General features: G+C 37.2%; 1 protein-coding gene across 2 annotated transcripts; it reads left to right on the forward strand.

Annotated features, from left to right (window-relative positions):
- The first annotated feature begins 2,418 nt into the window (after positions 1–2,418).
- LOC113722426 (histidine kinase 2-like) lies at positions 2,419–13,921 on the forward strand. 2 transcript variants are annotated; one of them, XR_011815034.1, is made up of 14 exons: positions 2,419–3,718; positions 5,435–5,722; positions 6,044–6,535; positions 6,703–6,978; positions 7,145–7,314; positions 7,450–7,662; positions 7,751–7,937; positions 8,119–8,170; positions 8,249–8,478; positions 8,601–8,699; positions 10,397–11,064; positions 11,877–12,389; positions 12,926–13,318; positions 13,710–13,921. XR_011815034.1 is itself a non-coding variant. In XM_027245734.2 (13 exons), the coding sequence occupies exons 1-13, from the start codon at positions 3,356–3,358 to the stop codon at positions 13,188–13,190; spliced, it is 3,816 nt and encodes a 1,271-aa protein (XP_027101535.2). In that variant the 5' UTR covers positions 2,419–3,355; the 3' UTR covers positions 13,191–13,358. The 2 variants fall into 2 exon arrangements, 1 of the variants encoding a protein (XP_027101535.2); XM_027245734.2 differs by lacking the exon at positions 13,710–13,921 and having other exon boundaries at positions 12,926–13,358.
- The last annotated feature ends 11,028 nt before the right edge of the window (positions 13,922–24,949 follow it).

Consider the following 24,949-nt stretch of genomic DNA (forward strand, 5'->3'; position numbering starts at 1 on the left):
TAGTAGCTAGGTTTCTTAGTATGTACACCAAGTGTTTGATGAAATGTTTGATTCTTATTCATGTTTGTTTATGAGGTATTATTATGTTTAAATCTCTTTTGAGTTGAATCTATTACTTGATATGAAGATTTGGGTGAAAAACATGTAAGGATGAAGGATTGAACAAATGTTGAAAAGTGTGGGCTGGTTGCTTGTCTTGGCTGGCTGGTTCTTGTAGGAGGGATTTTCCCTCAATATTGTTGTTAAATTATGTCCTAATCAAGCCTAATAAACTAGGTTAACTATTGGTTAGGCCTATAAGCATGTTGGAATGAAATTGAAGCAAGTAAAGTGGTGCTTTTGAACCATTAGTAGACTGTTTAGGACTCTTGTAGTTATGAGATCATTATGATTACCTTAAATAATGTTGTATGTTATGTTGTGAACTCCATTGATGCTAAGTGACTTGAATCCTTGTATATGATCACTTGAGGAGTGAATTGGGTGAATTTGGAGTAAAACTAATGAAGTTAGCCCTAGAACTAGAATAGTTTAGCTTACGGTTAATGCTGATCCAGGGTTGGAAAAACAGCCACCTTGTCTGAGTTACTGTTGCTGATAGGAGACGAACCACAGTGTGACCTTGGTACCGTTGGAAAGCCCTTCGAGTCTAGTTTCCAACGCCACTGACGGCACCTAATTTTGACTTTTCTACAATGAGTTATGACCATTTTCCTAAGACTGCCAGGGCAAGACTGTGCAACCCGAGAAGAAACCCTTAAGCCCGATTGGAACTTTTCTTTTGCCGAACTTTCATGCATCTATTAAACTTGTTTTCTCATTAACTTTTACCATGGATTGGGCCTTGTTTGCATGATGGATTAAGTAGCTTAGACTACTCACTTGGTCTCTTATTGAGCCTAACCTAGTGGGACATGAATCTAAGTGTTAACGATTTCACTCGTTGCTCTAGGTTTGGGAAACGAAGGTGACCATTACTAAGACGATTGACATCGATCGCTACTTTTGATTGACAGGTGAGTGTTCCACTACCTGCTACCTGCTTATGTGAAATACCTGAATATTTGATTTACGACTGTTTGAGCCAAACCCTAATTTGATAAAAGTGGAGGCGATCGTGTACTTTATCGCACTCGTCCTCCTTTATTTCCACTGAGGCCCTGTATATTGTTATTGTGAAATGTGAATTCTCTATATGTGACTGTGCTTGAGTTGTTTGGGTGATATCCCATCAACTACTACTACTGTTTGGGTGCCCAACCTCATAGGTGAGTTGGTTCTATCGAGTCGGCCAGGGCTTGGTCGAGAAGGCCGATAAACCTTGAGGACTGTTTACTGTTCACTGAAACCGGTATACTCGAGTATTACCTAACTACTGTTTATGAAGTGCGGGTCCGGTGGGGGGTTGATTGGTGGACGGAGGCAGGTGAAAGTGGTGTTCTACGGACTTAATATTCTGTGTATACAAGTGTTGACGGAGTGTCAACGGAGACATTTATGATCAAGCTCAAGGGGATTTTGGCTTTTGAAAGCCACCCGTATCCTTGAATTGAATTGTGGTTAATTGTTATTGTATCATACGGTATTTATTTGAATTATTCTATGCCTTAATTTGGCTATGTGTTTACTTGCTTTACTTGGAACCTCACTGAGCTTTAGCTCAACCCACTCCCTTTGTTTTCCTTAACAGATCGGGGATGGACTAACGGTCAAGAGCTTTCTTAGCTTTGTTTTGCTTGAACTTGTAACTTTTGTTAAGATGACTTTACTTTTACTTTTGTAAGCTTGAATCTATAAGTTGACTTATGTAATTCGTAGTATGGAATGGTAAGTGTGACTCTTAGCTTGCCGTATTAAGTTTTGAAAGTTGATTGATAGTTATGTGTTATTAGGGTCGTACGATTTAATTTGATGCTATTTTTCCCAGTTATTTTGAGTTGCTAGTTCTTTGATCGACTGAGTCCCGACAAGAGTTGGGCAGACAGTCCGCTGATACCCTAGGGAGAGGTGGGGCTGTCACAGCCTACACTGTTTAGCTTATCTAGTAAGCTTCGCGCCTTTTTTCCCTGCCGTACTTTCGCGTACAAACTCTCATTTTCCCGGTTGCTTAATTTCGCCCCCTCCACATTTCACATGCGCGGCTGGAGTCCCCTTCAACGCCCAATAGATCTTCCGGTTGCACATCACAAAAGTCCTTTCCACGTGCCCGGCCAACACACTTCCCCTAGCGTTTGTGGCCCAAAATGCTTGAATGTCTTTTCTCTTAACTTTTCACACCTTTGTTTTGACATCTAAACATACCGCAGCAACATCTCCTTTTACAAATGTGAGTGAAACCTTTTCATTTCCACAACCAAAATTAAAGATATGTTTTAATAATAGCTGTCCGTACGAATTAGGTATTTATATTATATGACGTATGGGTGTTGTTCTAAGTCTACTACTGGTATGCTTTACCGTGAAGGGAACCTTTGTATTCTTTTGCTCAATCCTTTCCCCCCAGGCTTCCCCACCAGATGATTGAGACAATGATGTCCCCAAGCTCAACAGCATATGCCCGCACCAAACAAGAAAGACAGACACCGGGAGAGAGAGACGGACAGGGGTTAAAGAGGGACGGGTTAAAGTGGGAAGATAAAAGCAGCCATTTACATCCCACAATCTGATAATTGGTTCTGCTGAGAAACCAACTTGGCTTCGTCCAAGTTCGATAACGAGTTTTCATTGGAAAAAGCTTTAGTCCTGATGCTTTTCATAGTTTTCTGCCTTTTTACTCTGTCCCCACAAATTATTCCTGATATAAGAGTGAAGGTTGTTATAGTTAAAAGGAAAAACAAAATAAAGGAAGATTTTTTCTTTTCCATTCAATCATTTCAGTCAGTTTAGCAAAGTAATATCTGACTGTGCACCAGCTTCTGCTTTGGCATCATTGTCCTTCTCCTATTCTTCTCCAAAACTGGTTGGGTCTTGATAGGATTTTGCTGTATCTTTTGTCGGGGAACAGATAATAACACAAAAATGAAACTGTAACACAAAATTAAGGCTGTGGAGGCTTTAAAGATTGGGGACAGCTAATTGATGATGAATCTGCAGCAGGTTTTGCACTTTTACTTGGTCTTGCCGGCCCAGAGGTCTCTGTTTTTTTTTTTTTTTTTTTCAAGAAAGGCCTTATTTGAGGAGTTTCCCAAGCTGTAGTTAGCTAGAAGATTCAGTAGCTTTAAACAAATTTTTAGCTTTTAGTTGAAATTTGTGAAGTTCTACAATAAATTCACCCAGTTTTGGTGCATTGCAAGTTGTTTCTTGGCGGCTTTGGAGTGGCAGGTCTGACCGATTTGGATGATTTCCTCAGCTGCATATGGGGTTGCTTTCAGGCTCTAATCTCTCCTTGAAGCTATGTAGGTGGGTATCGGTCAATATGCCTCTCAATCGCAAGCTCTCTGGCTTAAAGTGTAGCTTTTTTCTGCATTTCGGACTGAAAAAGGCTAGCGAGGCTTTGCCTGGAGCAGCCCATGGCTGGAAATTGAAGAGACAGCTAATCTTTTTGTGGATTGTGTCGGTTATTGTTGCGTTTGCCATGCTTTTGTCCAGTTTCAGTGGAAAAAGTTGGGTTGTTAAGACTCCACCTTTCAATGAAGAAAAAGTTGAAATCTTGCTTAAACATTTCAATGTCAGCAAGGAACAGATTAATTCTTTAGCTTCTCTATTTGAGACAGATCAGGTGCAGTATTTATATTTTATACCCATCACAAGCTTTTATTTCTGGTTAATGTGACCGTTCCTCGGTTTTTTCTTTTTCTTTTTATTGATTATTTGTTAGGCTTCATAAATATACTGTCAGAAAACGTTACCGTTGAAACTTCTCTTAATTTTCAAACAATGAAGGTGCAAACTGTTAAAGAGTGGAGAAGCAGTTCATGCTTTTTTGTAGACTAACTTATGACTTTTGGTGTTGGTTGGAAAATTGACTAATAAATAGGTCTTCATACCAAGGTTAAATGTAATAATTGAAGCTGCAAGAATAACAGAAGTGCTAGAGTGATTCTGTTTCCTAATTTGCACAATGGAGGTTGACATTCTTTTTAAAAACTGATGTTCCCTGTAATGGGTTGTTATGATACCTAAAATGAGTTGTTTTTAAACGTTTTACAAGTGAGTAGCTCTCTCTAGTACTTACCTTCTACATTCAGTTACTTGAAAGTACAAGCTTACAGGCCTTGATAATTCCTAAAATTCTGGAGTGATGAGTATTTTGTTCTTTACTTTTCTTAATGCCCAACATTTCTTTTCACACGAGGGAAAACATCATGATTGCCAGACAAATTGGATGACTATACCCCGTCTACCAACAAAAATGTCAGTGTGGTATCTGGTGATCCTGTTTTTGTTGCCAGTTTTTTTGGGAATAAAAGCTGGAAGCTTTCTTTTTCTTTTGTTTCCTGGTGGATTTAGCTATAGGACAAAGTAATTATTAATGAGCTTTTGTTGAAGACAGAATAATTCTGTTTGCAATGCATAATTCAATATACAGCAGCCAATTCCTACAAACTCAAACTTGGTGACTTCTCAGCTCCCAGCCTTGCAATCTTCGTTGCTCTGACCTTGAATGACATAGATCCTCATTGCACTCATTAGGAGAACATGTTTTATAGTTTTATGCACAATTTGTTGGTAGATCAAATTTGATAGGCCAACTCAAACTCAAAAGTTCCATGGAAATGAAATATTTTACAGTGTCACCATCATTATTGTTGTACCAGACATGAGGCATGAAGGAAAGTCGAAATAATCTGAAAAATAAGGATTATGGGCTTTGTGTTTGCCTCAAATTTAGTTCACTGTGCATTACCTTTGTACATATCATTTGCTTAGTCTCCATTAACTTATGTCAACCCCAACCTCCAAAGTAGGAGGAGAAAGTTTTCATATTGGCAGACAAAATTAGGACTAGATAATTTACTAAGTTGTCCTTATATGGTCTTCTTGAAGAAGGAAAATGTAGAAGAAAATGAGGAAGATAATCTTTTGAACTTTGGGGTGGATTTTTATTTCCATCTTTACATCAAGACAGTATGTGGTTTTACTTTTTCAATAGCAAAGACTATATTGGTCATGCAGGATATATATCTTTTTGTGTCATGCCGAAATCTACTAAATTTTCACTTTCTCATGAATGTAACAACATAGAATACCCTTTGGCTGAGCCTGGAGTTTTGTTTTTTTGAAAGTTGTATTTTGCTGAATAAGACGGCACAATATGGCAATAAATAAGGCGGTACAATGGCAATAAATAAGGCGGTACAATATGCATTGCCTTAAATAGTCAAGATTGTTTAATATCTGTGTACATCATAAGATTTGTTTGTTGTTCTACCTGTCCTCTTGCATTTAGGTAGCTGAGTTGCAAGATGATTGTGTCCTTTTGTTTGTGTTGCAGGTTTCATCTTTGACATGTAACATACAGTATGGACATCAAATGTCATTGAGCCGTATCAAGAATTGTGCTGTAAAGATGATCAGTTCAATGTCAGATATGGTTGAGAAATGGCATGATTTTGTTACAGAAAATATTAAACTTGACAATCAGATGTGCCCTGTTCATGATGACAACATTTCCCAGAACCTTGATCTATCAGTTCTTAAAGACGGTTGCTCATTCATTTCATGGTGTACATCTTCAGCTTCTAGTGATCATGAATGTTCAGTCCAGCTAGAGCTTTTTAAGGTTTATACACTTCATTTCCCATGAAACCTCTTTAGGTAGAAAATAAACAAGTTATTTACATAAAAAATGCTATCCAATTGTATATCTTTCTGAAAATATGATGTCATTTTGGCAGAAACTGAACTGAAAACTGTAAGCATGTTTAACTATTGTGATTCCATGCAAGGATCATATTTTTAATTGGATTCTTTGTTTAACATGGTGTCGTGCTGCAGCGTAATTTATCATTATGTCAAACCAATTATGGAGTTCTGAAGGTCAGATTACCTATGTTTGATTGAAAGTTTTAATTGTGGAATTCCGGTTTTCTGCATTGTATAGGATATGCTAAGTCGGTGGCCACTTGTGAGGGGCACCAGATATCACTGTGAGTGGCTTTTAGTTGACATCATCAAAATCTGCTGGTGGGTTCTTATTGGCATGGTATTGAGCTGGAAATTAAGAACATTACCAGAGGAGCTCTGGGGAAATCAAAAGCAGCATTTGGTTCAACAGAAGCCATTGGATCAGCATCCTAAACTACTACAGAAATTGCGCCAACCGCTAACTGCGTGTTCATCAAAAAGTGCAGGAAAGTGGAGGAAAAAGCTTCTGGTTATTTTTGTCTTGGCTGGCATATTTGGATCCATATGGTTATTTTTGTATTTGAATGAAGATATTACGTTGAGGAGGAAAGAAATGCTTGCAAGCATGTGTGATGAAAGGGCTCGGATGCTACAGGATCAGTTTAATGTAAGCATGAACCATGTTCATGCATTGGCTATTCTTGTCTCAACATTTTACCATGAATTGGAGCCTTTGGCTTTAGATCAGGTAATCTTTTCTTTCCATTCATATGCAGAAATTATCAATTCTTTTACTTTTTTGATTTGGTTGAGGGCTTAAGAAGGCATTGCAAGGCTGTAGTCTCCAATGTCAACTTGTATAACATTCCTTTTAGGAAAATCAACCTTGACCTTTGTATCCTTTGCACTTCGTAGAAAACTTTTGAAGAATATACAGAGAAAACAGCTTTTGAGAGACCTCTCACTAGTGGCGTTGCCTATGCTTTAAGGGTTCTTCATTTGATGAGAGAACGCTTTGAGGAGCAGCAAGGATGGACAATTAAGAAAATGGAGACTGAAGATCAAACTCTATCCCAAGATCTTGTACCTGAAAACTTGGATCCTTCACCTGTTCAAGAAGAATATGCTCCTGTTATATTTACTCAGAAAACTGTCTCCCATATCGTTTCAATAGACATGATGTCAGGAAAGGTAAAATCAAGTATATTTACAGCGAGTTAATTATTGAACTTGTTACAAAGTAATGCTTTTCACTGTTTTCTTTATATCTGATTGGTTGCCTCTGCTAGAGCAAGTTTTTAACCATTTTGGACAATTGGATTGCTAAAGTTGTTCAACTTCTTCCATCGCTATACAGGAAGACCGTGAGAACATTTTGCGAGCAAGGGCATCTGGGAAGGGAGTCTTAACATCACCTTTCAAGTTATTAAAATCCAATCACCTAGGTGTTGTGCTCACATTTGCTGTCTACAATACTCATCTTCCTCCTGATGCTACCCAGATGCAACGTATCAATGCTACTGTCGGGTAATGATATCCTCTAAGTTATGGTTTAACATCCAGGATTTTATTGGGGTAAGGTGATTTTCTCTTGCAGCATGTTTCTATTTCTGATGTCTAAATCGTAGTTGGTCCATCTTGCCTATTGGTACTCTAATAAAGGTATTTGGGTGCTTCATATGATGTCCCCTCACTGGTCGAGAAGCTTCTGCATCAGCTAGCTAGCAAACAAACAATTATCGTCAATGTTTATGACTCGACTAACAAGTCGGCTCCAATTAATATGTATGGCAAAGATGGAATGGATACAGGACTACTTCACATCAGTAATCTTGATTTTGGGGATCCAGCTCGTAAGCATGAGATGCATTGCAGGTAAGAATTTTTCCTTTAGGTTTACAATAATGCAGTCTATATTAAAAAACGCAATTGTAAACCTAACCTGTTAAGTTTCTGGTCACAGGTTTAAAGAAAAACCTCCTATACCCTGGACAGCAATAACAGCATCTGTTGGAGTTCTTGTCATCACTTTGCTTCTGGGTCATATCTTTCATGCTGCCATAAACCGAATTGCAAAAGTGGAGCATGACTACCAGGAAATGATGGTGCTGAAACATAGGGCTGAGGCTGCAGATGTAGCAAAATCCCAGGTGTACATAGAATATCATTCCATTTGTAATTTTTAAGCCTGTTATTTGGCAAAGTGTAGCCTTTTATAGTTGTCTAGCTTCTGTATCGTTTAATACCAAGGCTAAGCCTCTGTCTCTATGTGACTTTCTCTTTATGTGCTGTTTCTGCCATGTTCTTTAACCTAGGTGTTCCTTTTTTCAGTTTCTCGCCACAGTTTCCCATGAAATCAGGACACCAATGAATGGTGTACTAGGTAATGACAAAATTGTGCTTAAACGTACAGTATGCAGTTTTTGCCACTGATCATATAAACTCCTTATTTTCAATTTAGGAATGCTTCAGATGCTAATGGACACAAATCTGGATGAAAACCAATGGGATTATGCTAAGACAGCTCATGAAAGTGGGAAAGATTTAATAGCATTGATCAATGAGGTTTTAGATCAGGCTAAGATTGAATCAGGAAGGCTAGAGCTGGAAGCTGTACGTTTCAATCTGCGCGCCGATCTTGATAAAGTTTTATCACTTTTGGCAGGCAAATCTCTTGAAAAAGAAATTGAGGTTTGGAGCTGAATCTTGAATTATTTCTATACTACTATTATGCAGCAATCTTGGGCCACTGATCTGGCTGGAATGTAATTAGTGTTCTTGCTCTTTTCATTTGTCAATATTGGATGTTACAGTTAGCTGTCTATGTCTCCGATGAGGTGCCAGAAGTTGTTATTGGAGATCCCAGGCGATTCGGCCAAATTATTACGAATCTGGTTGGAAATTCAATTAAGGTTTGTCCATTTTCTGGATTTTTATTTTGGGTGAAATTGATTGAACGAAGAAAATACAATGTTGTGCTTTTCTTTCCTACATATGTATTTTTGCATATTGCAGTACCACCATATAAATGGTGGAGTACTTGTGAATCTATCGCTACACTTTCTTTTGTATGAAATAGATCAAAAAGAAATAAAACCACCTATAGCACAAGATTTGACGTCAGCTAATCATATTGTGGGATATGGCTGATGTATTTCCAAATGTGTGCTATATATACATATATGCTATATATACATATATATATACATACGTACATACATATATATATATTGCTATATATGTACATTTATATATATATATACACACACACACATACATACATACATACATCATATATATGTATATATATATATATATATATATATATATAGCTGAGATAATAGATCATTAGGAAACAAATGAGAGGTGAAAAAGTTTTTCCCTAATCCAAGAAGTCAGAGATATTAGCCATTTTTTACGTTTAAGGATTAAAATTAGAATTGTTTGTTTTTTGGGTCCTATTAGGTACCTGTTTACTTATCGTATGATAGATTTGCTGTTTTAGTCCTGAAGCACAAGAAAGTTGACCACATTGCTGAACTTTTAGGAGGATAAACACATACGTTAAATCGAGACAAAAATAATGAGGATAGTGAGAATTTGCAATTTTAACATTCCTTATAAGCTATAAGCACTGTATATATGACTAGATATCTCATTTAAATCTTACAACACTTTATTTTCATACTAAATTAATTCATCTAGCATTTCCCATGCTTATACCGCAACAGTAATGGCATTTAGTAGAACAACATATGCATTAGATTTCTTGGGAAGTACATCAGCAGATCAGCTAACAGTATCAAAATTGCACTTTAATAATTCAAACTTATTGAGATTGTTGAGTTGAAGAGTTTTAAAATTCTAGACCACAGATCTCAAATATTGGTAGCAAGGATAAATAATGAGGATAGTGAGAATTTGCAATTTTAACATTCCTTATAAGCACTGTATATATGACTAGATATCTCATTTAAATCTTACAACACTTTATTTTCATACTAAATTAATTCATCTAGCATTTCCCATGCTTACACCCCAACAGTAATGGCATTTAGTAGAACAACATATGCATTAGATTTCTTGGGAAGTACATCAGCAGATCAGCTAACAGTATCAAAATTACACTTTAATAATTCAAACTTATTGAGATTGTTGAGTTGAAGAGTTTTAAAATTCTAGACCACAGATCTCAAATATTGGTAGCAAAGATCTGATTACCATCTTTTGCTGTTTTGCCTAATTTCAGTTTCCACTGCTTTTTTCTAATTTATGAATTGGACAGAATTTCAAAATGTCAGCAAGTCAAACTCTGTATCTTTGGTTTCAAACTTTCAGTCAGGTTCTTTGGTGACGGATTTAAAGAAAAGTCAGGAATAGGCAGACAAGTATACTAGGTGTATATGCTCCCTTAAGCTTCTTCTCTATGTCAAAACTATAACAACAAAGAAAATTTCAGAATTGTTTGATCCAACTATGAACTCTGCTACACTTTCCCCGCATTAGAATTAGTTCAATTAGATAAAGTTATCTTCGTTGAGTGTTATTGATGGTTAAACTCAATGTTCTCTAAGGCCTCAATTATTATATTATCATAATTGTGTTGCAGTTCACAAAAGACAAAGACAAAGGACACATATTTGTTTCAGTGCATTTAGCTGATGAAGTGAACAGCTCTCTTGATGCAAGGGACGAAGTTCTGAGACAAAGCTTAATCTTAGCTCAGGATGGTACAAATGCTCCTTTTAATACGTTGAGTGGGTTTCCTGTGGTAGACAGGTGGAAAAGTTGGGAAAGTTTCACAAAGCTGAGTGCCAAAGCAGAGGATGCTGAGAAGATCAAATTGTTAGTGACTGTTGAAGATACTGGCGAGGGAATTCCTTTTGATGCACAAGGCCGTATTTTCATGCCCTTTATGCAGGCTGACAGTTCTACATCACGGACACATGGTGGCACAGGAATAGGTTTGAGCATTAGTAAGCATTTAGTGGATCTTATGGGCGGAGAAATAGGTTTTGTGAGTGAGCCTGGAACTGGGAGCACCTTTTCTTTTACTGTAACCTTTAGAAAAGCAGAAAACACTTGTATGGGTATGCATTGGCAGCAGTGTGATCAAGCCGTTTCAGAATTTCGGGGACTAAAAGCACTGGTGATTGATCAGAAAAACATCAGAGCTGAGGTGACAAGATACCACCTTAAGAGATTGGGAATGCCTGTGGATATAATATCTACTGTAGATTCTGCTTGCTCTTATATTTCTTCTTGTGCAAGTACAAGGTAAACTATTGTATCCTTTTCTGGAAATATACTTTGTTAATAATCAAATACACTTCATGAAGGCTGTAATACCTGAGAAGATTATATCCTTTGAGAAACTAGGATTGAATCAGTGCATCATTTGTCAGATGTTACAACTGAGATGAAATTTTGATAGATGATATTATCTGTATGCTGTGAACTACTAGAAAGTATCCTTGTCTCTCTCCTAATAGTGGAAATCCAACTATCAGATGAAATTAAAAGGCTAATAGGATCGGCATTACATTTAGAATGATGAATGAAGAATTAGAATGTAATAAATTTTGATTAAGCAAGATAACATATTCATAGAGCCCTCATTAGACTGCCTACAGGATTGGTTCTTCCTCCTCAGGATTGCATATTATGTCTACTTATTTGTGACATCCCTGAGGAAGCATTTCTCAACTTTTTGGATGAGAAAGGCAATAATCTTGACCAAAAGGTGAAGTGTATCATCAAGAGACATTTGATTGTTAATTCCAATGCCACTGTGGCAGCCCTATCGCTCATAGACTAATCAAGAGTTCCTAACTTTGCATCCCTTCTTTTAACCGAGTGTCACATATTACCTGGACTTAGATTTCAGTTGATTGATGTGTCTGCAGTGGAGCTAGAGATGTATTGTGAATCTAAAGTTCCATCTCCTGAGAACAAAAAATCAGCATTTGTTCTTTAAAGTGATGAACTATAGATTTCCAATTTCTTAATCAAAAGCATGATGTTCACTTTTTCTGTTCTCCTTTTTAGATTGGTGATTTGCTAATAGTTTCTTGGTCATGTTTATGCAGTGCATCGGAGCGATTAGCTATGGTTCTTATCGACAAAGACAGTTGGGCCAATGAGGCTTACATTGCAGTATCTTGTGTACTAAAAGACCTTAGATCCAGGGGTTCTATGTCCAATTTGGGAACAATTTCAACTTCAGATATTCTTTTGTTGGCAACCTGCACAAATCCAGCTGAACTCGCTGAGCTGAAATCAATTGGTGTAGTCAATCATGTGCTAACGAAGCCCATTAGGTTAAGTGATTTAATTACATGCATTCAAGAAGTGACTGGATCTGGAAGAGACAGGCAAGTAGCAAGGGGCAAACAACCAATGCTTGGAAATCTGCTTAGGGACAAGCAAATCTTGGTAGTAGATGACCATGTAGTAAACAGAAGAGTTGCAGAAGCAGCTCTGAAGAAATATGGAGCAATTGTGACTTGTGTAGATAATGGAAAGGCTGCTTTAGAGCAGCTTGACCCACCTCACCAGTTCCATGCTTGCTTTATGGATCTCCAAATGCCACTAATGGATGGGTAAATAACCTTTTGCTTTTTAATATTTCTTTTACATGTATTTTGACAAAACCCTGCCAAATTGACACATTGAAAAATGACTAGATTTTCTGCCCTTTGGCTGTGGTCAAGTTTATGGTACTGGAAAGGAAACTAGAACTATACTTCTACTGCAGTGAGTGCCTAGACATGGTAGCATCATTTGCTTGACACTTGACACCTGCCAAGGAAGACTTCTCTGGTGCTTCTGAATTAGGATTAACTTGTCTTGCTGTTATTTTGGTGATGAATTTTGTGAATTTAAATAGTTATTGGATCTTTATACTTCTAGTATTACTTAACTAAGCCATTTAGTTTGCGGACTGCACATTGTAATTGTGGTAAGCTGTATTTAGATGTTTAGTGAGTCCCATCAATGTGTTGGAACTAATGGTAAAGTGAGAAGATGAATTTCCTACTATTCTCATGGGAGTTTTTTTTTTTTTTTTTTTAAAATTCTGGAACATATTTGCTCTTTCTATAGGCCATTCTGAATTTTGTTCTGTCTTGAAATGCAGGTATGAAGCTACTCGACGAATCCGTGATCTTGAGTACAAATATAATCGACAAACCAATTCTTGTGAATTATCTACTCAGATATTGTCCATGGTGCCTCAATGGCACACACCAATATTAGCAATGACGGCAGATGTAATTCAAGCAACAAATGAAGAGTGCATGAAGTGGGGGATGGATGGTTATGTATCTAAACCATTCGAAGAAGGACAGCTTTATTCAGCAGTAGCAAGATTTTTTGAGTGTGCTGATGTAAAATGGGTTTGACTTAGGTTTCACTTGTCTCACAACAATTTTGCACATATAGCATTCTTAGATTGTGGACCGAGCAGGTTAACTTCATGCTAATTGGTCTGGCCCTGAACTCATCCAGAGTTTATCATTTGCTTTGTGAGGTAACTTTCTGCATCAGTCTTGTTTTAATTGTTCAAGATATCTCTCTCTCTCTCTCTCTCTCTCTCTCTCTCTCTCTGTGAGTGTGTGGGTGTGTTTCTTCATATGTTTGATTGTGTGGAACATCATGTGGTACTTATGTTGTTCCATGTATGAATGTAGAACGTGGCAAATATTATTGGAGATTTGGGCAATATTCGAGTATAGATAACGGCATATGATTGTTTAGTTCTTTGAATTTTTACTACTCAACTGAATGCATATATCAACTGGTAGCTGCCTATATTTCCTATTGTCGATCTATTCAACTTAGACAGACACAACACACTCTTTTCTTTAGTTCTGTATTGGAGAGAAAACTTTATAGGTGCATATTCGTGCTTTTTTGTCCAGGAATAGGGGCCAAGATTGCTTAGACAATACAAAGACACCGTACCAAAGCCATCAATATACTTGACCTGTCAAAACTCTTGTTGACAAAATTCAACGTACAACAAACTTCCATGTACTGGAATTAGAGGGAAGGATGGAATGAGACACTATACCATCGTTTTTTCATTTTATCACCGCTCAATACATTCTGCACTCTTTCCCAAGCCGTTTCATGATACGAGTAATCGCCCGTTTTGGAATTTCAGTGCAAAAGAAGGTTGTACATGGTTAGAAATCTTCAGGTGGGGGTGGTGGATGGCAAAATATTCGGACGCCAGCTCATTTTTCATCACAAGGTTTATGTTGGCCAGTATAGCTGGTTCAAGGTTGGCGTGCAATAAGACTTTGGGGGTAACCGGTGGCAATGTTGAATTGGATTAACTGCATACAGATTTAACTTCCCAATTTGGCCGTTTATGAACCTTTGATGTGGAAATGTGGTTATGGATTGGGAAATTTTCCTTCTTTTTTGGAAATGCTCACTTGGTACTTTATGCATTAAAGTCTTTTCTTGGATCAAAGGGTGGTTGGAGTTGTACTAATTTTTTACGTCGGTTTTAGAATCGAGTCATATTTGTAAATACGTTGCTATTTAGTGGAAAGTGCAACCGATTTTGCTTCTGTAACATATATTTGGGTGAGCTAATGGTTGTTGAGATAATGACGCATAAATTCTTGCTGCTCTATTTGATATGTATTTTTGCTACGAGTAGTTGCTTCCGCAACCCAAAAATAAAAAATCATATATTGATGGCTTGCACGTAGGCTAACACATAATTACATAAATTATCCATTTCGAGTAACATAAAATTATTTTAATGACAAATTTGATTAAGGCACACAAGATTAAATTTAATTTGTCAGTTAATAACACATTTTCAACAAAGGTTTGGTCATCTTTATCAACATTTTATAATCTCAATCATCTTTTGCTTTCTTCTTATCGTCAAATGCTACCCTTATACTGTCTTGTGTTCTAATTGAATGAATAATGATGGATGATCAGTTATTTGCTTTGAGTGTCCAGCATCCAAAAATCACCATTTTTTAAAACTTTTTGTTGAACCACTTCTATTATCCACATTATCCTGGATCTTTGAATTTTAGTGGACTTTTGTAAACTCAAATAACTTCAAAGTTCATTTGCCTCTTTAAAATTGCAAGCATAAGAAGTGTGTCCCTTTTGATAAAATCAGTTACAAGTAAATTGGGCATATGCTAGAAGAAGTAATTCTATCAACAATTTCAGGACATGCACTAACATTTGCAATCCTTTTCTTCGTGACAACGATGTTCTTCTTTGTCACAAGCTCTCATTTCTGTCCTAATAAAATGTTATTTCTTTCATTTCACCACTAGTTGCAATTATTCATTATCAGTAACTGCAAGTTTTGGTTCATATTGTAATACCCACAAACATGCATAAATTAAAATACTTTTCAAAACATGCCATTTCTCTAGTTTGAGCTTCTAAGTCACACAAAAGAATCTTATATAATGTGTAACACTTAAAAGACATAATTTTCCACTTCAAAGATTACAAAAGTGATTTAATAAAAAAGAGAAAATAAAAAAAAATAAGAGTTCTTCTTTTGCAAATAATTTGGATAACACATAATGAGGATGAGTTACCTAACTTCAAATACAAACAAATCTAGTGTTGAGCCTGATCTGAACCTCTAACCCTTATTACATACAATATTTACTAATCATTAACTAAGACAAAGTGCGTGACGCCCCACTTCCCCCTAAGACGAACCAAAGGGTATCCGCGGAACACCTGCCCAACTCTCGCCAGGACTCAAGCAATTTCTATTCAAACTTCTAGCGGTGCTAGATGTCAACACCCAAATAATATAAATACAAATAGTGCAGAAGCGTTCAAATTTAACAATATTTCACAATTACCCAAATCCTTACATCGATTTTCCATAATACAGCTCAAAATATACAATAGCCAAAAGTCTAGTCAAAAGTATTGGAACCCTATTACAAGAGTACACAAAAGAGAATTTTCTCCAAATCTCATTCCAAGCCCAAATCCTATTAAGGAAAACAAATCTACAGGGTGAACAAAATGCTCGTGAGACCAAGAACACACATGCAAGCACATAGTCCAAGTAACAAGCCCAAATAACAGGTCAAAAGATAAAGTACAAGTAATTGACAATTCTAATGAAATGTAAACAGAAACAATTCAAAGATATGGTAGCTCTTAGGAGCTAAGTTCCACTTGCTCTGCCGATGTCATTCGTATACCTTCCCGCGATGACCCTCCGTCAACCGGGTCGGTATTTCCATTCCGTAGATCACCACTTACTTCTCTCCGTCCACCCTACACCTCACGGGCCCGCAAGACATTTATAAGGCGATTCTCCACGAGTATGTCAAGCAAGACCTCTCATTAGGTCAAACTTAATTATCTCATAGCTCGCCAAGGTTCCCGACCAAACCCATGCCGGCTCGAGTCCAAGGTCGGCCTATGAGTTTGGGCGTCCCCCATTTACATTTGAGAGTCGAGGAGATTCACTCCAACGACGTATGCAGCCATAGCATACCATTTCATTTCATTCAACATTCAATCATCTCATTTCATTCAATTAAGTCATTCATAATTCATTTGGTACATTTGAATCATGAGTCATTTATTTCAAATAAGAACGAGTGCGGTAAAGTACACAATCGCCTCTATTTTCAAAATCTCCAAACAATGATAACAATTAAGTTTGTATCAAGTATTCATACACTTGACACTCACCAATATAAGTAATGAGAAAGAAAAGTCCCTCGGAGCTTTAGGCGTTCACTGTGGGATCCTCTTGAAGGTTCTCTTGTGTGCCTGAGCAATTAACAATAGACTATCATTTCCCCTACTATTAAAGAAGATCGTATCATAGTACAATCTTAGAAAGTCTCATGATACGAGCCTTATTTATTCTAAATCAAGGCTCTCAAGTGGGGTTTCAAAGTACAAATGAAATTTAGTCTTCATCTTGGAAATCAAGTATAAAATGTTCAAGTAATATCGAAGGAATAAGGAGTACTTGAAAAACTCCATTTCCTTAGAATTCGGAAAATTTCAGTTTTGATATGATACATTAGAAAAATCATATCTCAAGTTTTACAAGTCAAAAATTGGAAAACTTGGTTCCATTGGAAACCTCTTCCAAGGTACTAAAAGTTCATAGAATACACTTTCCCATGATTCCAGACAGAAAGTATTCAAAAATTGGCTCAAAGTTGCTGTTTTGAACATGAAGACAGCCTTCGGGGTTGGATTTTGGCCATCTTCGGAAATTCGGTAAAATTCACTCAATTTGAACTAGCCCTTGAAATTTAGAAATCTATTAGAGTTGTAATCCAGGTTTAAAACAAAACAAGCAGAATGAGAATTGAAGTTTCGAGCACCAAGATATGGTAGCTCAAAGTTACCCAAATCTCCTTGTTAAACAAGGGTTTTCCAAATCCAAACCATGAACTTTAAGAGTTAAGTTGATCAATTAAACGGCCTTAGAATAACACCAAAATTAGTAGTATTATACTACCATATAAGGGTTATTCTCTACCAAATTTCATAGATAAATAAGCACGGAAAGTGGGTTAACGAGACCATTAAAATCACAAGAAATTCTAAGGCTAAGCTGCCTTTGAACTTCCGTTTTGCCGTTTCCAAACATTGGTCAAAGGACATCTCAAACATGATCCATTCCAGTAGGTAATGTCTAAAATATGTCCAAGGTAAATTCAATAGGTGATTTACACTAAGAAGTTTCGGATAACAAGTCCCAAATCATTGTTAGTTTCAAATCTGTCCAAATGCATGGTATTCCTCCACAAGACCAGATTTGAATTTTGATCATAAATCACTCAATTCAACTCAAAATTGAGCATGGTTTGTGGCGTTGGAAAATACACTCATAAGGCTACATTTTCTCAGAAGAAACCTTTTTCAAAATCCATCCACAACTAGTCCACATTTGAGCCTCAAAATACAGTTCATGTTCTGCCCTGTAGTGAACCAACGAAACAGAACAGTAATTTTTAAATGAATGGTTTGGCTCATGCAAGTGGAACTAGAATGTTCATTTTATACCAATAGAAATCTGGGAATGTCTAGTTTCCGATGCAGCAAACGGCACTCAATTCCAACATCGGAGTGATGAGTTATAGCCAAAACAAGATGACTGCCTGGGCAGTGATGGGAATAAATTCCAGATTTCTAAGCTTCCGAAATTCCAACATTTGGGTGATCAAATCAAGTTATTTTTCAATGAAACATTTTACACAACCAATATAACATGTAAACAACATAAACGAGCCATTAGAACCTCAAAATTTTGCACAAAAGTGGTCAGACAAGGCAGGGGTGAAATGGTCACTTTTGCACCAAGCACCTCTTTTGATTTTCTACCAACAATACAACAATAATCCACTAATTTAAGCACTAAACCACCATTAATTTCATCATCAATCATCAAATCAGTCCTTCCATCAAAAGTGGGAGTTCATAGAGCCCACACAACCATTTTTTCAATATAAACAAGCTACCCATATGCATGCATGAGTTTAAATGCGCTCTACTACTTCCATAAATTAAGATTATCGAGGTTGATCGTGACTTACTTCGCTAGATGAACAAGACAGAAATTTTCGGCCCTTCCTTAGCCTAAGAAAACTGTGGCCAGCAGCCCCCTTTTGTAGCTTAATGAGGTCTCCAAGTGATGAGCCAAGTGTGGATAAAATTTGATGTGAATTGGATGAAGATTGATGAAGATTTTGTGAAGATATTTGGAGAACTTTGGTGTTGTTTTGCAAGCTCAATGGCCGGCTGTCTTAAGGGAAAAAGAAAGGCAGGCTGTTTGAGGTGATAAAGTGGAGAGTTTTGATCTGGTGTGATGCTCCCATGAGAAGCCTAAGAATGTGTGGCCCAAAATGCTCCAAAAGTCAACTTTCCTTCGCGCCCGCACGCGCTCGTTTTGTGCTCGATTCCTCTTGCATCTGTTTCACTAGTACACTAAACCTCTAATGCACTTGTATTCATATTAATATTATTCACTCTTAATTGTCCCAAAATAAGGGTCTAAAGTCCCTCAATTAAATCGCGCGTGTGGAACGCGTATTTCCAATTTAAGCGCGATAGAGTGAAACCTCCAAGAAATTCTTATAACAATGGTACTAATAACTATTACTTGAATATTTAAACATAAAAATGCCTATTTTAAAACCATTGTGCAGGCCTCTAATTTTGCCAAGCTTATTACATCCTAAATCAGCTATAATCTCCAAACGTGTATTCACTATTTTCACTTAACGGGTTTTCAAAAATTAAATTTTGACACAAGTCACTTTAAAAATATAACGAAACTATAGACCCATGTAATTAGATCTAAAGAGGTCAGAAAATAATATTCAGAATAAATGGGCAATTAAATATTCAATTAAACTCGAAATAGGAATTTAAAATAATAAATTTTGCAAGTCCTCACAGGAGTCTAGTATTAATTTCTCAATTAACCTTTCTTAATCTACTATTGATCATTCTTAATTCTCCAATATTAATACATTCCCGATTCAAGTATAGCCTCGAAAATGTGTACTTGTTATTTCGAACTAAACGAATTTTTTTGAAAAGTGAATTTTCCAACAAAACACTTTAAAATATAAAAGAGGCGTTGTTCCATATAAATGGATTTTTAAATGGTTGAAATAAATAATTTGGAGAAAATGAGTAAATAAATATTTAAGTAAACTTGTAACATCCGATAAATAAGAAAATTTTTGGGTCCTCACATCCTCCCCTCCTTAAAAGGAATTTCGTCCTCGAAATTCACACCTAGGACAATATCATTCTTGTAATGGTTAAGTCTACCAGATCAATTACTAACTTACGTTTTCCAACCCATGCTGCACAATTTCTATTCATTCAACTAGTAATCAAAACTTGATTTTTTTTCATTAGACATTTTAATTTCCAGATCATAGAGCAACATAATCGGCCTTATATCTACCTCACCTAAGTAACGTCTTCACTCTTAATGCTACTATTACCGCCACTAACTCCAAATCGTGAGTTGGCTACTTTCTCTCGTGATTTATTAATTTTCTAGAGACATACACAATCGCCTCACCATGTATCGTTAGTATACATTCTAATCCATCTTTTAAAGCATCTGGATGAATCACAAACTACCTTCTCCGCTTGATAGAACTAACACAAGAGCATCGGTTAAACACCTTTCACTTTTAAAATTCTTCCTCACATTTAAAATCTCAAATAACTTGCCAAGTCTTGTACTCTTAGAAAATTCCTTGATCAAACCAAAGGAAATGTTCGACTACCACCAAGAACTCCAAATTTCGATAGAATTTTCTAGTCGTTTCCTCTTAAACAACTTTCACTGTAGTTGAGTTAACAACAATTTCTTCCTTAGATATTGTATAACCTAGAAAGGTTATTTCCTTCAAATCGAACTCACATTTATCGAACTTAACGAAAGTTGGTGCATTTTTGGAGTTTGTAAAACATCATCAAGTATCTTTCATGATCTCCTCAAACCTTAGAGTATATCAATATATCATCAATAAATGCCACCACAGGTTAATCTAATTACAGTTTAAAATCCCGATGCATTCAGGTCATAATTGCTACTAGTGCATTGGTCAACCCAACGGCGTAATTGAAAGTTCAAAGTATCCCTATCTTGAATTGGAAGTGATTTTAAACACATCAGTTTCTAGGATTCTCAACTGGTAATAGCTCTACTTTAAATTCAAATTGAATAATATCACAGCTCCTTGCCATTAGTCAAAATCCCCGGCTATGTGAGACAATGGAGTATTTGTTCTTAATGGTCACATCGTTCAAGTTTCGATAATCTATATATATATGTACCCTCAAGCTTCCATTCCAAATGTGATATCCGATCCCTCAATCATTATGCTCATCAAATCTACCAAAGATTTCCTTTCACTAACCCAAATCTCACATATTAATATATTAAATTGGCAATCAAACTTTGGATCCCAACTTCAACACCAAGCTCTTGAGTTGATTGCGATCCCTGGTCGCCTCCAAGACCTCAGGGTGGTCTATATTCTCAAGCATAATTTTGACTATGTCTAACACCGTTCGTGTCTTATTATAAATCTAAAAGTGTGGGGCAAGATTTGAACATACATGTAAGTCATAAAACCAATCAAAAGCGGAGTAAAGTTTCATATGTCATAAGGATCATAATAGGTACATCAAATTGGAATAGATTTATCAAATCATTTCAAAAGGAAAAGGGAAACAACAAGATCGTAACAAAACGTGCCAAATTACCAAGATACAAAACAACAAAAGACTTTTCCCCTCTTCACAAAATTTAATTTCCAAAAGTGCTAGTCTAGTTTAGGGTACTACAACCCCTATCCCTTGAGTGTAGTCAAAACATCCTCACTCGTAAAACTTCCACTTCTAGAACCCCCTGCATAACCATTAGTACTAATTACTTCCATCTGGCATTCGATTGCTTTAAGCGAACCTAATTGGCTGCTGAGTATTTCTTCCTTTTGTTAGGGGCACTGGGGCAAGTTGAAATCTGATGTTCGGTGTTACCACAATATAAGCACTTTCCCGATTTCTTCCAACATTCATTCTCCATGTGGTTGGGCTTACCACAGTATCCACAAGTCGCACAGAAGTCATGGCCTGACCAGCTTGAGAAGTTTCTTTGTATTTCATTTTGTGACGCCCCCACTTCTTCCAAGGACGAACCCGAGGGTATCAGCGGGACCCCTGCTTAGCTCGCATTAGGACTCGATACTCTAAAACTAGAAAATAGATTCATGCCAAAAGAAAATTCTGTTTAAACGATTACATCTTCAAAAGTTGCATAAACTAGTACATCAAGTCGTACATACCACGAGTACCAGAAAGCAAACCCTAGAAAAATTGATAACTACAACCACCACGACAACTATATACATCTTACTAGTCAATTTATAACAAGTACAAATTCAACTCATCTATAATCAAAACACTAAACACCTTCCCAAGCGATCCCCGCGTCGGCCCCTTGCTAAGGAAAATAAATAAAATGGGGTAAGCTATATGCTTAGTGAATAATCAGAGGTAAAAATGTAAACTCACATAATTAAACAAGTAAATCAGGATATTTCACATCAACAACAGAAAAGTAACATCACAATGGTAGGATACGGGTGGCTCCAAAGCCAGTTCAATTCCCTGAGCTTGAACGCCTGTTGACACTCCGTCAACCAAAGTATTCATGGTCCGTAGACTCCACTTAACTTTCCCCATTCACCTTATCAACCCCCGCTGGCTAGTCAACAGCATACAGCAGCTCAAGCGAAACAAAATAACTTAGTTTTCGTCAAAGCTTTAACAAGGAACTAAATCTCAAGTTTAGAATGGAACTATCTTCGATTAAACCCCAGCTGGCTCGAATAGTTCGTCTAACCCTTGGAACCAGGTTGGAACCAAGCCCTGAGATATCCGATCTCTTAATAGATGGTATCTCTCAACAAAGTACACAATAAAGTACTTGCCCGAAACAGCACACAGCAAATGGGGTTCAATTCAAGTCATGTAATCACCCCCATCAGCACACAGCAAAAGGGTGATACTCAAGTCATGTAATTACCCTCATCAGCACATAGCAAAAGGGTGATACTCAAGTCAAGGCATGTATTCTCACATAAAAAATCAAAACAAAGGATGGGCTTAGGTCGAGTGAGATAAAGTACACCCTTGCCTAAGTACCCATTTAATATATACAAAGCACTTTAACAATTTCACATCAATAACAACCCAATTACTCACTTGATAAAGCTCGGCACGAAAAACGATCCAATTTACTGAGTTTGACCGTCACCGTCAAAAGCTTCACAGTCTGAATTGACAGATTATATACACACATAAGTGAAATGGCCATACAATAGCAGTTTATAACGTAAATGATCGAAAACGGTCGAAAACAGTAAAAAATAATCAAAACGGTCAAAAATGACGTTAAGGCCAAAAGAATGTCGAAAGCAGCCGAAATGGCCGGAATGGTAACAAAATAACAAAAGTAGACCTAAACAGTCCAAAACGGAAAAAACGGTTGAGAAATGCACGTGCGCGTGCGTGAAAATGAAAATGGTACAAAACGGGTTACACGATATTGCCCATAACTGAAGCTGTGGTTATCGAATAAAAATGTACTAGGTAGTGTCTCGAAACTTAAACAAAAGGTTACAACATCCATGAAGATACCTCAACCCATTTTTCAGTGTATCCAAGTTAAATTTGCAAGATACAGAACTAGAACTCCAAAGGCTAGTTTATCTTTCTCGTGAAAATTTGGCGGCATGACCCTTGTGTTTACCCATTTTCCAGCCATTTATGGCTTCAATATTTTCCTCAAACAGTCCCAAAGTCACACATAGAATAACCTTATTTCAATAGCCGTTCAATAGGTTCAAAGTCATACAAATACAAAATTAAACTAGGTACATGTCTGGATATGAAATGTAAGGCATAAATCAAAAGACAGATTTGCCATCACTTAGTGTAACAAGCATAACCGAAGCTACGATTCTCGGATTGGGATGAAATTTATACCATTTCGAATCTAAGACAAAGACCTACGACTTTGATGAAGACCACTCAGTCTAGTTTGTAGTGTAGCTGGGTCAAAATGTCAAATTACAGAACCAGAATCTCACACTCGGGCTAGTTAACCGCACTATACATAAACGACAATAACTCAGGATACCGAAGTCCAATCGAGCTGATTCTAAGGGCATTGGAAAACTGAAAGATAGGACTAAAACTTTCATGTTTTGACTAGAAGCTAGTTCAGTACGTATCAAGGTGAACAAATGCAACCAACTTAGTGTACTGTCAAAACTGTTCACTGACTTTACTTCTATGGTAGTCAGGGTATTTTCATCTTTTCACAGGCTACGTTGCTCCAATTGAGCTGAAATTTACAAGAAACTATAAAATATCATTATCTACAACTTTTATGTTTTGTGCTACGCCTAATTCGGTGTGACGACCCCACTTCTCCCAAGGGCGAACCCAAGGGTATCGGCGGGCCGCCTGCCTAGCTCGCGCCAGGACTCAAAACTTAAAGTTCGAAAGAACACTAAATACAATATATACAATCCAAAGGTTATATTTACATCTTCAAAAGTCTCGAGTCAAACCACTCTAAAATACTACAACCACAACCAGCAGAAGATAGACCCTAAGAAGGGTCCTTATACAAACCACCAAAACAAAAACAAACATCCTAACTGTCCAACTATTACAAACAAACTTAACTACACTAGTGTAAGTGCCAAAATCCCCGCGTCGGCCCCTGCTAAGGAAAACAAAAGAAAAGGGGTAAGCTAAATGTTTAGTAAGTAAACAGGGGCAAAAGCATAAATTCACGTAGCAACAATTACACAATAAGAGTAAAGCAAAAGCAGAAAAGAACAACATCATATAATAAGGATACGGGTGGCTCCAAAGCCAATTCATGTGCCATGTATGATCTCCTGCCGACACTCCGTCGACCGCAAATAATAGTCCGTAGAACATCACTTGTACAACCACCGACACCTTATCACCCTCACTGGCCAGTCACCTCACAAACTTGCCCGGGCAAACGAAATCACAAACTTGAGCTTGAGTCACAAGCTCGAGTCACAAACTTGGTCACCTTCTCGGTGAACCGGATTCACAAAATTGGTTCATAACATGAACCTACAAACTTGGTGACCTCAGACTAAGTTGGACTGATTTCGACCAAGCCCTAACCGGCTCGAATAGTCCAAACAGGTTTTAGATCGGGCCCACGAACTCACAAACTTTGCAAACTTCACAAACTTTACTCGAAAGTCGCCCCGAGCCACAAGCTCAAGGGTTTTGGTTCCAAAAGGTTCATATACATATGCCAAGTACAATTATACATTCAAATTAGGGTTTAGGTCGAGTGCGATAAAGTACACCCTCGCCTAAGTACCCTTTTCACATATCTCAAACACATAGCAAAGAAAACACACCAAACTGGCCTGAATACTTACTCAGGAACTGAAATAGCAAAAGTACGAAGTCGGATCGAAATGAACAGCTAGTAGTGGGCCCCACCAGTTCCGCCCAGCTCACCACCGTCTGAAATAGAAGATTGTGTCACATAATATCGTAAACGGCTACTATCGTG

This window comes from Coffea arabica, chromosome 5c, assembly GCF_036785885.1.
Source record: "Coffea arabica cultivar ET-39 chromosome 5c, Coffea Arabica ET-39 HiFi, whole genome shotgun sequence".
In the NCBI taxonomy this organism is placed as follows: Eukaryota; Viridiplantae; Streptophyta; class Magnoliopsida; order Gentianales; family Rubiaceae; genus Coffea; species Coffea arabica.

Bases quoted from the DNA above. Each gene is read 5' to 3' on its own strand.
- LOC113722426 (XM_027245734.2), top strand. From the start codon at position 3,356: ATGGGGTTGCTTTCAGGCTCTAATCTCTCCTTGAAGCTATGTAGGTGG. The intron at 8,700-10,396 runs GTTTGTCCATTT...ATTGTGTTGCAG, and splicing joins TGGTTGGAAATTCAATTAAG to TTCACAAAAGACAAAGACAA. The intron at 11,065-11,876 runs GTAAACTATTGT...ATGTTTATGCAG, and splicing joins TCTTCTTGTGCAAGTACAAG to TGCATCGGAGCGATTAGCTA.